General features: G+C 40.7%; 1 protein-coding gene across 1 annotated transcript; it reads right to left on the bottom strand.

Annotated features, from left to right (window-relative positions):
* Window positions 1–1,389: 1,389 nt before the first annotated feature.
* Window positions 1,390–10,087, bottom strand: LOC112257877 (inward rectifier potassium channel 2). Its single transcript, XM_024431803.2, has 2 exons — window positions 9,920–10,087; window positions 1,390–5,192 (listed from the first exon to the last, which is right to left on the bottom strand). The coding sequence occupies exon 2, from the start codon at window positions 4,911–4,913 to the stop codon at window positions 3,636–3,638; it is 1,278 nt and encodes a 425-aa protein (XP_024287571.1). The 5' UTR covers window positions 4,914–5,192; window positions 9,920–10,087; the 3' UTR covers window positions 1,390–3,635.
* Between the last annotated feature and the right edge of the window lie 2,785 nt (window positions 10,088–12,872).

Consider the following 12,872-nt stretch of genomic DNA (forward strand, 5'->3'; position numbering starts at 1 on the left):
TCTTTTTGCTCTCTTCCAATACTGGATTTTGTCTTTGTGACATGATGACAGGGCAATTACACAAGACACTGTTAAAAAGTGTCAAACCATGTTTTTTTTCTCTTAATTTTGTATTCAGAGCAACCTGTGATTTAGAGCACTCCTATAGATTCCCTGTTTAACCATAATATCTGTCACTAATGAAATATTGCTTTGTATCATTGCACATTTCCCTGACACTATAAGACTGTCTGTTGTGCAGAGATCATTGAAAGAAATGGACTATGTTAGAAACTTAAATTATATACATTTGTTAAATATCTTGGAGAATAAAACCACATTTTCACTCAATGTCACAGTTGAGATACATGTAAATGACGGGATGTAGAGATAAAACAGTGATAAAAACACTCAAAACCATGGAGGATTGAAAAGTAGCCCAAAGTCTGACCATACTCTGGTCATACTTGAAATACAGCAATCCATTCTCATGGTCTTGGGAGTTACAGTAGCTGAAGTTGATTGGAAACCACAGATTGACACTCATCTATGAATAATAGGCTAATTGTGAAGAATTGGAACACTCATTATGAGCAGCACAAAGATCAATACAATTACAGTGGACTGGAAGACAAGATGAGCGATGAACAGAGCAGGAAAGTGCCGGGGAAAGTGTGTCGAAGCAAGAGAAACTGAAATAGATGCATATACTGTAGGTGGAGTGTGTCAGAGTGAGAGAAATAGAAAGGGGTGCTGCTAATCCCTATTGGTTTAATAATAATCCCTAATGCGTTCTAGGAAGTCGACAAGACGTAGGACAGGGGTGCTGTTTAGTATCACAAGCTAAACCACTACTGTAGAAGGTAAGACTTCTGACGCACATGTACAGGGTCCCTTCAAAACATACTCTACCAGAGCTGATCCACTGGCCCTTGGCCAATTCTGTATTTTTCCATATTGCATCCCAAATGGTACCCTACTCCCTATATAGTGTACTACATTTGACCATGGAGCAGAGCTCTGGTCAAAAGTAGTGCATTATGTAGGGAATAGGGTGCCATTTGGCAAGGACATATCTGTCTTGAGGATTGTTCATATTCTCAAAGAGGGACACTGAGATGTTCTCATAAATATATCACAAACTTTGTCTGGTTTATTCAATGGTTTGTTGCCTTAGTACTAGATACAAGATAAGGGGGGAGTTTCACAACATCCCACAGTAACCCCAGAAGCCTGATGATAGATATTTAACATATTATTTCCCTGATGGAAGAAAATACTTTTGTTTTTACGTGACCTCAATAACAGATTTTTAGGTAACTTTAAATCATTGGTGGTTTACTGTGTTATTGTATGTCAATATCTTAAATTATTATAATCATTATTACCATGGCAATGAACACAACATCATTTGATCATTCATTGAGGTTTTATTGAAAAAAGTAACAATATAATAGCATGTACAATAACAATAATAACATTATTAATAATATAAAATCTTTACATTCCATTGTTTTGCAGTAAAACTGGAAGACTCTGATACAAAATTACTGCAACAGGGAGGGAGGGGGTCTATGTACAAGAAAAGGAACATTTTAGCCGAATGGCCTTCAGTCAAAGAAATAGGAGATAGATTTGCCATAATGCAAACTCTATAGGCTTTCAATATATCTTATTAATATGCCTAGGTTACAGTACTGTTGGCTTAGTTTAAACCATGTTTTCCAATCCAAGAATCCCAAGTAAAACAATAAACAACTTAAAATGAAAAATAAAATAATATTTGATATCAAGGCATGGTAATCCTTAGGCATACTCTGGATATAAGTACACGTTCATGAACAGCAAAGACATTGATAGGGTATGATAGAGGGGTAGATGCATTGTATTTTATACTCTCCTTATTTAAAGAGAATTTAGGAGAAGATATTTGCTTTTTGTGATGGCAGAATTGTGGACGTCCTAAGTACTAAGACGAAACTGATGTTTTGTTGTTTTGCTTAAACATATTTTTTACTGAAAAATAACTATTGTAACTTGAGTTATTTTCTGAGCATGTGCTAACACCTAAGAAAAACTGTTAAAACATGTTGCTGATCTAGTCTAGTCTGGCTTAGATCTTTGGCTTTGAATATGAATATGAAAATGACGGTAACACTTTACTGAAAGCCTCTCATCATAACTTTGCGTATCATGACTGTATCACAGTGAGATTGATTAAGTCTTATGCTGAATGAGTTCCAATTAAGTGCTGTGAACACATCTAAAAGGAGTGTTGGAAAATAAATATTTCCTCTACATTTTTTTTTACTTTTGAAAAATGCTCTACTTCTACCATTAACAAATGGATGAGACACTCAACAATTATTATGATGATAATAATACTCTTTGGCTTCTTCTGTTATCAAACCCTACAAAATGCAACAACATAGCAGCACTTTTTGAGAACATTTGTATGCTCATTTTCACTCCCCCTTGTCTTGTAGGCATTAATTCAGTTATGCTAAATTTCAATACTAATACCACCCTGCTCATTTCCTTCACACAAAACAGGCATGTTTCTATTGAATTGACCAGCATTGAACGGCCCTTACATATACAGTATGTTATGTTGTATGTCTGTTATGAGACCAGCTCAAATAACAAAAGTCCATACAGGTTCAAATATCTGCTTTGGATAAGTACTGTATTGAAGTAGCAGTTCATATAAAAAGGTATCAAATTGATCATTTAGTTTTTTTTTTTTTAAGGATTTGTTCCTCTACTTTACAACAGCTGCATAGTATTTTCTCCAATAGGTTAAAGCTACATTGAGCTACATTTCCTTTGGTGCAAATCACTAAAGTCTTCAAAGATCGCCCAGTTCACTGCAACATGAGGCTCTAGTCAAAGCCAAAATCAGTTGTGCATTCACTGGAAAATTGGTGATAAATTCCAATCTTATTATAAAGAAAAAGGGCTGAATTACAGCTTAATTGTTTGGATAAACATTAAATAACTTTATAGTACTTTGGAGATGGTTGCCCATGATCAATTAAAAAGTGCAAATTAGCTAAATAAAAACATATTTGGTTTTCACTCTGAAAGAGCAGAACTTTCAAAATGTCTCTCTTACTCTATGGGTGGACATCTTTGTTTGTTTTTCCCCAGTTCCTCTGAAACGAGAAAGTAGAGAATTTGCATATAGCAGCATTTTTCTTTTCAACTTAAGGGCAGTGAATAGAAATCAAAACTATAGTTCTTAAAACCATCTTGTTCATTATTTGCTGGACAGATACACAGAGACATGTCTGCTAATTTCAAGTCATTATATCTAACATCCCTTCCAATATTATATGGATGCATGTTCCTGTCTATCCATAGATGCTAAAGAGATGTATACTTTTCATTTTCTTGTGGGAACCATTTTTCAAGAACATTTTCCTTCATCTATGCACATTTCATAGTGCTGTTTTTGTTGTAATATGCAATTACATTGTTTTAAGAAACTATTACATACAAGTCCCCGGCTACCCCGTTCCCACAGCAGTACCTTCGGCATGAATCTGTCCTTTACACAAGGCCCAGCTCAGCTCAATGTGCCTTTTGGAACAACAAAACGTGATTCTAGAATCAGAAACTTCTTCTCTGTGAGGTGGTTTGAAGTCTCTGCACAGTTATATTTCAGATTCTCGCCTCAGGGGCCTGGGCTCTAGTGGCACAGTGGCCTGGTGACGCGCAGAGTCTGAGATATTGTCTGTGTGAGTTACGTCTGGGCCCACGCTACCCCCGTTCCCCTCGTCCGTCTCCTCTTTGTTAGTCAGCGCCACCTCGTTCTCGTAACAGAAGGAGTTGGAGCTGGACAGGATGTATTTTTTCTCTGCCAGGTCTCTGGCACTGCACAGCGGAGTGCTGGGCACCTCGTAAGTCTTATGAAAGCGAGAGTAGTCCACCTTGTAGTAGCTCTTCTCCTCGAAGAGCACTGGGTCAAAGCGGTGGCCCCAGAGGATCTCACTGGCCAGGTAGGAGCTGCGGCACTGGGTGGTCATAGCCGTGGCCTCCACCATCCCCTCCAGGATCACCACGATCTCAAACTCGGACGTCTCCAGCTGTTGCTTGCTCATGTCATAGAATGGGCTGTCCTCGCTGATCTCGTGGACGATGGTGATGGGGGACACCAGGAAGATACGGTCAACTCCACTGTCGAAGCCCACGTCGATGTCCACTTGGTCCAGAGGGATGAACTCCCCCTCTGCAGTGGTGCGCGACTTGAGGAGCTGTGCCCGAACGTGGGCCTCCACCAGGTGGCTTTTCCTCAGGTTCCCCACGCGCCACATTAGACAAAGCTTGTTGTCCCTCATGGCCACTGTAGCGTTGTGGCTGAACACCAGCGTCTCGTTCCTCTTCTTGGGCTTGGCCATCTTGGCCATGACGGCGCCGATGATGAAGGCATCAATGATGCAGCCCACAATGCTCTGGAAGACCACCATGAAGACCGCCACAGGACACTCGTCGGTTACATAGCGGTAGCCATAGCCGATGGTGGTCTGGGTCTCGATGGAGAAGAGGAAGGCTGCGGTAAAACTACTAACGTTGGAGACACACTTCTGGGCGTCGTTCTCCAGGTCCCCATGGAAGATGGCGACCAGCCAGAAGACACAGCCGAAGAACAGCCACGACAGGAGGAACGCCAGGCAGAAGATGACGAACATCCACCGCCAGCGGATGTCCACACAGGTCGTAAAGATGTCGGCGAGATAACGCTGGCCCTTCTCAGAGACATTGATGAACTGCACGTTGCAGTGACCGTCCTTCTTGACAAAGCGGCTCTGGGGCTGGTGCCTCGTGTGCACCTTGCCCTTGCCGTACCCGTTGGGCACTGCCACAGTGGCCAACTTCATGCCGTGCTCCTCGGTTGACACTATGCTGTAGCGGTTGGCTCGCACACTTCCCATCACCTCGTTCTGGTGGGAGGGCTGTGGCGCTGCTTCTGCTTTGGAAAACAGTCTGAGTTTTTGGAAAAAGCGTTGGAGAAACAGTTTTGAAACGCTAAGGGGGACCAACTCAAGCAGGAAATGGGGTGGTGAAGTGAGGCGGACAGGGGGACAGAGGGAGGAGGAGACAAAGCCTCTCTCTCTCTCGGTCCTTGACGGCCTCTGGTATCCACAGGGCTGAGGATGATGAGTTGATCAGCGCTCTCTCATCGGGCGACCGGACCCCAGCAATGACGTATGCTGAGGGAAAAAGAGAGAAAGGTGTTAGACTTGCTGACGGTGTCAAAGAACGGATACAGAGGTAAAAATCTGTTAGTAATGATATGAGTCATGATAAAAGCAATATGAACTCAATGTCCTTATTTAATGGTAACAGCTTCCAATCTGAACTCTGTACATGAAATAGTCACCAACTGTCATGGATTATTATATCATTATCCATTTGAATACCATGTAGTGTGTGCAGCCTGAGAATACCATCAAATACTGTATACCCAAGAGCAAGAACAAGTACGTCTCCTCAAGCCAACAATATTTCATTCAGTTATGACAAAATAACAACCGTATTCAACCCCGATCCTGGCTTTTCCACTCTCCACTGAGAGAGGTCACAGAGTAATAGGAGTAAGGTCCCACTGATGGTCATTCACAAAGCATACTTGTTTTTGTTGGCCTCAGTGTCGACAAGATAATTTCTTGTTGGATTGTGGGTTACGGTGTTTCTACGGGATCCCATGGACGGGATTCTTTGGACTTTTTTCAAGTTCTTGACCTACCGTTACTGTTAACTGATGACTGATCATCGTCGGATGCACATGTACCTTCAAAATGTTATATTTACCAGCACATTTGTTGCAACATGGAAGAGGAAATAACAGTCTTGTTAAAGCAGAAAATGAATGATTGGTTTAATATTGCTTAACAAGCAGGCCCGTCACTTCCACTCTGTGAAGTAGGGTTGTCAGTAGGCCCGTCACCTGTCAAGTAGGCCCGTCACTTCCACTCTGTGAAGTAGGGTTGTCAGTAGGCCCGTCACCTGTCAAGTAGGCCCGTCACTTCCACTCTGTGAAGTAGGGTTGTCACGACAGTAGGGTTGTCTCAATACCAGTATCGTGATACTACGAAATCTAATTTTCCATGGATAAAACTCTTTGGTCCTTTAAGAAACCTACTGTAGGTAACATATTGTGTGCTATACCTTGGAAAAATAAACATGTGATTCTGGTTGGCAACATAAGGCTGCTCGTTTCCATCATTAGAACAGTTTCCTTGGGAAATGTTCTCCGCTTCATGTTTTGTTTCCTTGCCACGATACCTCTGAGTATCGCAATTCTTTTACTGTGACAACCCTACCGTGAAGACGGCCACACCAGCCTGTTTGTCACGTTGCACGGTGCATGCACCACTCTTCCTGACTCATTGCCCACTGGTGCATTCTTAATGTCCATTTTCACATACCTTGCTAATCACAACCATACCCATTAAAACCAGTAGATGTTGATAGCGCTGACTTCATCCATGCATTCCAACTGAAAACTCCCAACGGCTCATGAAGCCGGAAGTATTTGAATTTGAAGTTCGTCATATGGCTGAATGGGGCTGAGTGGCACCAACAAAAACAAAAAAAATTGCTAAGGGTCATAGAGAAAGTGGCCGTAACTAACAATGGATCATGGTCGATGTAATCGTTTTCATCATGCCTGAGAGTCAACTCCACGCTGCTAGATGACGTCGGCGTCAATAACGGAAGCCCCATAGACATTGGTTAGAACCTCCATCTCCACTTGACAGGCTCGTTGAATCTGCGCTCTCATCGGGAAAGCACATCACAACCCCTGAGGTGCACGTGCAACGAGTGTGCATAAGGGCACAAGCCTCCTCGTAGCATGCCAGTCTGTGATTGGTCTGTGCCAGCACGTGATCCTGAATGACAACAAGTGTAGTCAGAATGGATCACCATTTAATTAAATATCTTGATTTGTAGCAAACGTTTTAATAATTAACTGTGTGGATTGAACTTGATCATAATAAACAAATTTTACAGGCCAAAATGGCCGTCAACATTTTTTATTGTTTGGCTGTTCTGGCTATCATAATTTACACAGGCTTTCTAGGGCAGACCAGGGCTTTTGGCACCGTGTAGTGGTGCTTGGTGTTTTCAGGTAGTAATGATGCATTTTAAATGGGGTGTCAGTGGTACAGAAATAACAGTTATTCCATTTGCTGTGTGACTTGACTACACAAATGTTTGTGGAAACTTTCCCGATTAGTGGGGAAATGTGAACATGAAAATGTACACAGTATCCCTCTTTCTCTGGCTCATGTGTGCATTTGAGGGCATCAACGTAACTTGTTGACACAGAGTCCTCTGGGACTTCATCTTCTCTCAGCAGCAAAATGGCTGTCCTGTGAGGGCTCTAACTCTGGCACTACTGTAACACCACTCATTAAAAGAGAGCCCTTCCTGCCTGTGTCTGCTCTGTTATACATGTCCTAGCCATGGTTGCAACGGACATTGTGAACGCTTTTGTTTTGTTTGGTTGGGGTTTTTCCATTTACAAGAAATGTATTGAATTTAGTAAAGACTTTTGGGAGATTTTATGATATGAGAGTCAATGATGAAAAGGAACATGAGTGCGTCAGGAAAATATATATTTTCTTTGTGTTCCCTTGTTTGCAATACTTAAATCCCCAAATAGAATTACTTTTACTCAGAGTAAACACATCAGAGATGTTTAGCTATGATTAGACTGCAGTCTCTCTTTAGTTAATTTACAAACGTTTCTGTAGTGTGTAGACTGACTTCAGATATTTATTTTCATGTTTCTAAGTAAGTTTAAAGATGGAATCCGCACTAGGGGAAACAGCACCACTGTCCGCCCCATGGATGTTATTGTTTTTGTTGACGAAACAGAGGTGGGGGCGTTGTGCATCAAGAAAAAAAAATTGCAGTACATATGCTTATCCAGCAGCATACCACCCTGCATACCACTGCTGGCTTGCTTCTGAAGCTAAGCAGGGCTGGTCCTGGTCAGGTCCTGGATGGGAGACCAGATGCTGCTGGAAGTGGTGTTGGAGGGCCATTAGGAGGCACACTTTCCTCTGGTCTAAAAAAATATCCCGATACCCCAGGGCAGTGATTGGGGACACTGCCCTGTGTAGGGTGCTGTCTTTCGGATGGGACGGTAAACAGGTTTCTTGACTCTCTGAGGTCATTAAAGATCCCATGGCACTTATTGTAAGAGTAGGGGTGTCAACCCTGGTGTCCTGGCTAAATTCCCAATCTGTCCCTCAAACCATCATGGTCACCTAATAATCCCCAGTTTACAATTGGCTCATTCATCCTGTAACTATTCCCCAGGTTGTTGCTGCAAATGAGAGTGTGTTCTCAGTCAACTTACCTGGTAAAATAACGAATAAATAAAAATGCTGCTGTTCTATAACACTTGCAATGACTGTTTGAGGGGAAAAAATATTGTTCACTGTTTGCAGTAACCTCTTTGTTGTTGTAATATCATAAAAGGATGTGGACGTTTCACTATTAAGGATTCGATCTGTGTGATATCTGCAGTATCAGCTCCTAGAATTAGTCCTAAAATATCTTATTAAATTGGATCTCAAATAGCATGTTGGTGATGAGTGGAGTTAAGAGCACCTCATTCATCAAACTTGGGCATGATTTGGGGAAGTTTGCATTGTTGGCAGTAATCAGTAATATGACATGCAAAGTCAGTCAGCATTACAACCTCTCCTCAATGAATATCAATTAGGATGATTGTCTGGTTTAGACAGTACTTGATTAATAGGAAGTTTAGTGTCAAAATTGAATAGATAAGGCTGTTTTGTTTCCATTGTTTATTTAGATTTTGTGGTTTGACAGGATCCTTAATTTTGTGTTGCTTTTTAGGAAGATCAATAGATACTAAACAGCGATATTCCTATTTGTTTCTATGGGACCATGGTAACAGAATGGAAAAGTATAACTGTCTATTATTCTAGTATTACAGACCCTTTTTGATCAGTGGGATAATTATGCTCTGTGGAAAACTGAATCACAGTACTCATGGACTGGCCTAATCTGAGAGATTTATATATAGTGCCAACATTCACTGGAAACAATGTCATGGTTGAAGTTGTTCTGCAGAAACAGAATTTACCGAATTTACGGTAACCCTGAGCTACTGCCAGCGCACAGTTGTTCACGAGTGCCTAAGGGATGGTCTTGCAATTGTTACAGTGCTACTATACCTCTGCAGCCACACAAAAAATATATATTTTACAATGTTTAATTTACGACTACCATTTGAACATACAATAAAATATGTATCTACAGCCAGGCTCCAAGCGGCACTCAAAATAAGGCAAATGCCATCTACAAATACGAACAGGTGCGGCCTAAAAAAATGGGAACCAACTGCGTCTTTCAAACATTCAATTCAGACAAGTTAGAACTGTAGGCCTACAAGCATATATGTTTACATTGATAATACAGGGCCTATGACTTGGGGGCCTATAGGGCCTATGAATGTAAAATATTTGTATTGCATATATTTGCAAGAAGTGTAGCCTATTGCATCATACATGCATGAATCAGCCCACCCATAAACATGACATGTTTATCGCACTTAAACGTATTATGCTGGGTTTAAATCGTTTGATCAAATGATTTAAATTCATAAACAATGATGAATAGCAGTTATATTCTCTGCAAGCTATCAGCCACAGTGGATATGACTGTGTCGTGTAAATCGCCCGTATCCCTACTCCCCTGCGCCGCGCATCCATTCAAGTGCCACTGTTCCACACTTTTCAAATAGGCCTAGAGATCAAATAAAATAAAACGGAGTCTATTGAGTTGGCTAATAGTTATGTAATAGACTCCAGTATTCTTCCATGTCATGCATTCAGCATCATCAACTTCCCCAAAAGTTTGATACGAATTGCTAGAAAGAGGTTTTTAAACCTACCAGTTGCTCATTTGTAGACCGGATCAACGGACAGTTTAAATTATATTCCAGAAGTTATGTTCTCTGGTATCCACACTTTTCAAACCGTTTGTTTCTGTTTTTAAGTAGTTGCCTTGTTACGATGACAGCGATAACCGACAGTCCCTCATGTCACTAAAATGACTGGTCTTGACAATGTGGTTCGCAAATAGTTCGCCAGAGCAATTTAAATAGAGTATACCGGCATGCTCCGCCTTCTGGTCCATACCCAGCCAATAGTATTACAGAGACGAAAACGCGCTAATAAAGTCGGTTGATACACGGACACTGCTGTTTGAAACTTGTGAGAAATTCCATAGACCATAGAATGAAAGTGGTGTTTGGGGAGACATGTCAGGAGTTTGGATAAGGACGGTCGTGCTTAACACCAATTTGGTAGTTTAGTGGTGTTAATTAATATTGATTATCGATAATTCGTTTTAGAGTTGCCGGGGATGGTGGGTTCATTTTAAGCAGAACACAGGAACATAATTTCACCCAAAGGGTACATTTTTATACTCTAAACCCCTCCGCCGGGACAAGTTATAAAACTCTCCTAAATGTTCTACAATGTTCAGGCAATAATGTTAGGCTACTGTCAAAGAATAAAGAGTTGTTAGAAATTAAAAGAATGAATTAAACTTTTTATGCACTGTTGGCTTCAAAAGTGCCCATTACCTATACACAAGTTGAAACAGTTGATCTATTTGCCTGCTGCTTCACATTATCCCATCTGAATATATTCCCCTAAATCTGACCCTCTCAATAAAATACACTTAAATATACATTATTCTTGATCTGTTTATCTAGGATATTTCCATGGTATCTAGAGCCTATGGTAAAATGCAAATGTATTTAGTAGGAAAAAGTTGTTCTAACTTCCAATGTTATATTTTGGTTATCTTCCTCCACTATAAAAGTTCTGAGGATGTTTATGCCTCAACAGTTTCATTTTAGGTCCAGATCTGTCTGTCTTGCTCCACAGCTGTTTCAGTTGGATGCCATAAGAGCAGGATGCTTACTAATGATAAGCTCTGACCCTTATCCTACCTCCTTTTCTGCACATATTGAACTGTTTATTTGTGCTATATGTCAGTGGCTCTATTAATAGCAGGTCATATATTTAGCTACCCGAACTTGCTGTGTGAGTTCTGAGTTGGCCATCGGCACTCAGCGCATGTTTGCTTTTCATGCCCAATTTACAACTACAGGAGTCAGAAGAAACAGTCATGCTGCTCAGGGCCACAAGGTGGAGAGCACGAGACTGATATTGGAACATGATTGGTCCCCACATGAGCTCTCCTGTGACGCTGTGGGGAGGAAGTATGAGTGAGAAACATGGAGAGATGTCCATCAACTTGCATTCACTCTATATTGACATGGTGCCATATCTGTGTTCATGTTTGTGCCCTATGACCTCTCATATGATTGTCTTATGACTTAAAGAAGATGTTGGGTAAGTAGGCCTATTAATCTCAATGTTCAGCTTGCTGTATATGAGCCATCATGACAGTGTAGTTACAGTAACTGTTTTAAATGTTACACCACATGTGTTGTATATCTTGGACAATATTATAGTTTTTTGACAGATTTATTATCCTCTTAAAAAACATTATACTGCCTTAATGACATTATGGCTTTAAACATCCCTGTAAAATCAAAGCAACTGAAAGGCACAGAGACAGTGTAATCTGCTTCCTTCACATCAAAGTTCCCTTGTCGTTCCTCACCTTTGTACTTACAGACATGGACCAGATTCATCAGATGCCAGGTGCTGCTCTGCCACCAATGACACGGAGGTGGATACTATAAATGCCAGGTATTGTGCTTCAGGGTATTGGGCTGCAGTGTGGGTCCAGTGGAAATAGGCATGCCAGTTACAGACTAACAGGTGTTTACACCACAGTGACCACAATATGTCTCCAAATAAAAATGTACCCACTCAATTGCAAGTTAAATAACACTGATGATTCTTCAGTAACGTATTAAGAGACAAGGTAACATGAGTTGTGATTATTACTACTTTCTGCATATTCAAGGAAATACATTTAGTCACTCATGATACACTCATGATTGATTTGTCAATGATGAAACTACCAACAACAAAACACCCCCACCTTCAGTGCTTCTACATATAGTAAAAATACAAATCGAGAGTGTTCAATTTAACAATGTTCCAGAGTCTATACAGGTCCACACTTTCCAGTGTTAAATTACCACACTGCTTAGTGTAAAGCCTTATTTATTTTTACCTTTATTTAACTTGGCAAGTTATTTAAGAATACATTCTTATTTTCAATGATGGCCTAGGAACAGTGGGTTAACTGCCTTGTTCAGGGGCAGAACGACAGATTTTTACCTTGTTAGCTCTGGGATTCGATCTTGCAACCTTTTGGTTACTAGTCCAATGCTCTAACCACAATAAGGCATCTATTGGTACCTGCCGCCCATATATTTGCATATATTCCAGTGTGCCTTTCGGGTGAAATGTAGAGTTTATCACCCATTACTATATTTGTTAGTGACAGAGACATGGTTGTTGTGTTCATTCATTTTCAGTCCTGTGGCTTTCACCAAGTGACGTCCTAAGCAAGTGTGTTATCATTCCAATTTTATTTTTAAGACAATACATATTTCATAGAGCCTTATTTGAAGGGCCTAGTTTTACCTTAATACAGTGACCTGAAACTAATTGTTTTCAGTCCAAATCAGGCCTGCATGTCACATTATGCTGGCTTGCAAATTTCAAGCCAGCTAGAGTGGGGATATCCAATGTTTATTCACCTGTAACCCACATTCAGAATGACTGCCAGGGTTGAGGAGACTGAGCTACAGTCTGAGACTACCTAAAGCATCTAAACTGGAACAAACATTTCAGTAATATGTGTAATAAATCTAAGTTATGGAATGAATTAGTTTTAAAAAATGTATGTTA

This window comes from Oncorhynchus tshawytscha, linkage group LG01 (genome assembly GCF_018296145.1).
Source record: "Oncorhynchus tshawytscha isolate Ot180627B linkage group LG01, Otsh_v2.0, whole genome shotgun sequence".
Lineage (NCBI taxonomy): Eukaryota > Metazoa > Chordata > Actinopteri > Salmoniformes > Salmonidae > Oncorhynchus > Oncorhynchus tshawytscha.

Excerpts from the sequence above, each read along its gene's own strand:
- LOC112257877 (XM_024431803.2), bottom strand. The coding sequence starts at position 4,913 with ATGGGAAGTGTGCGAGCCAACCGCTACAGCATAGTGTCAACCGAGGAG.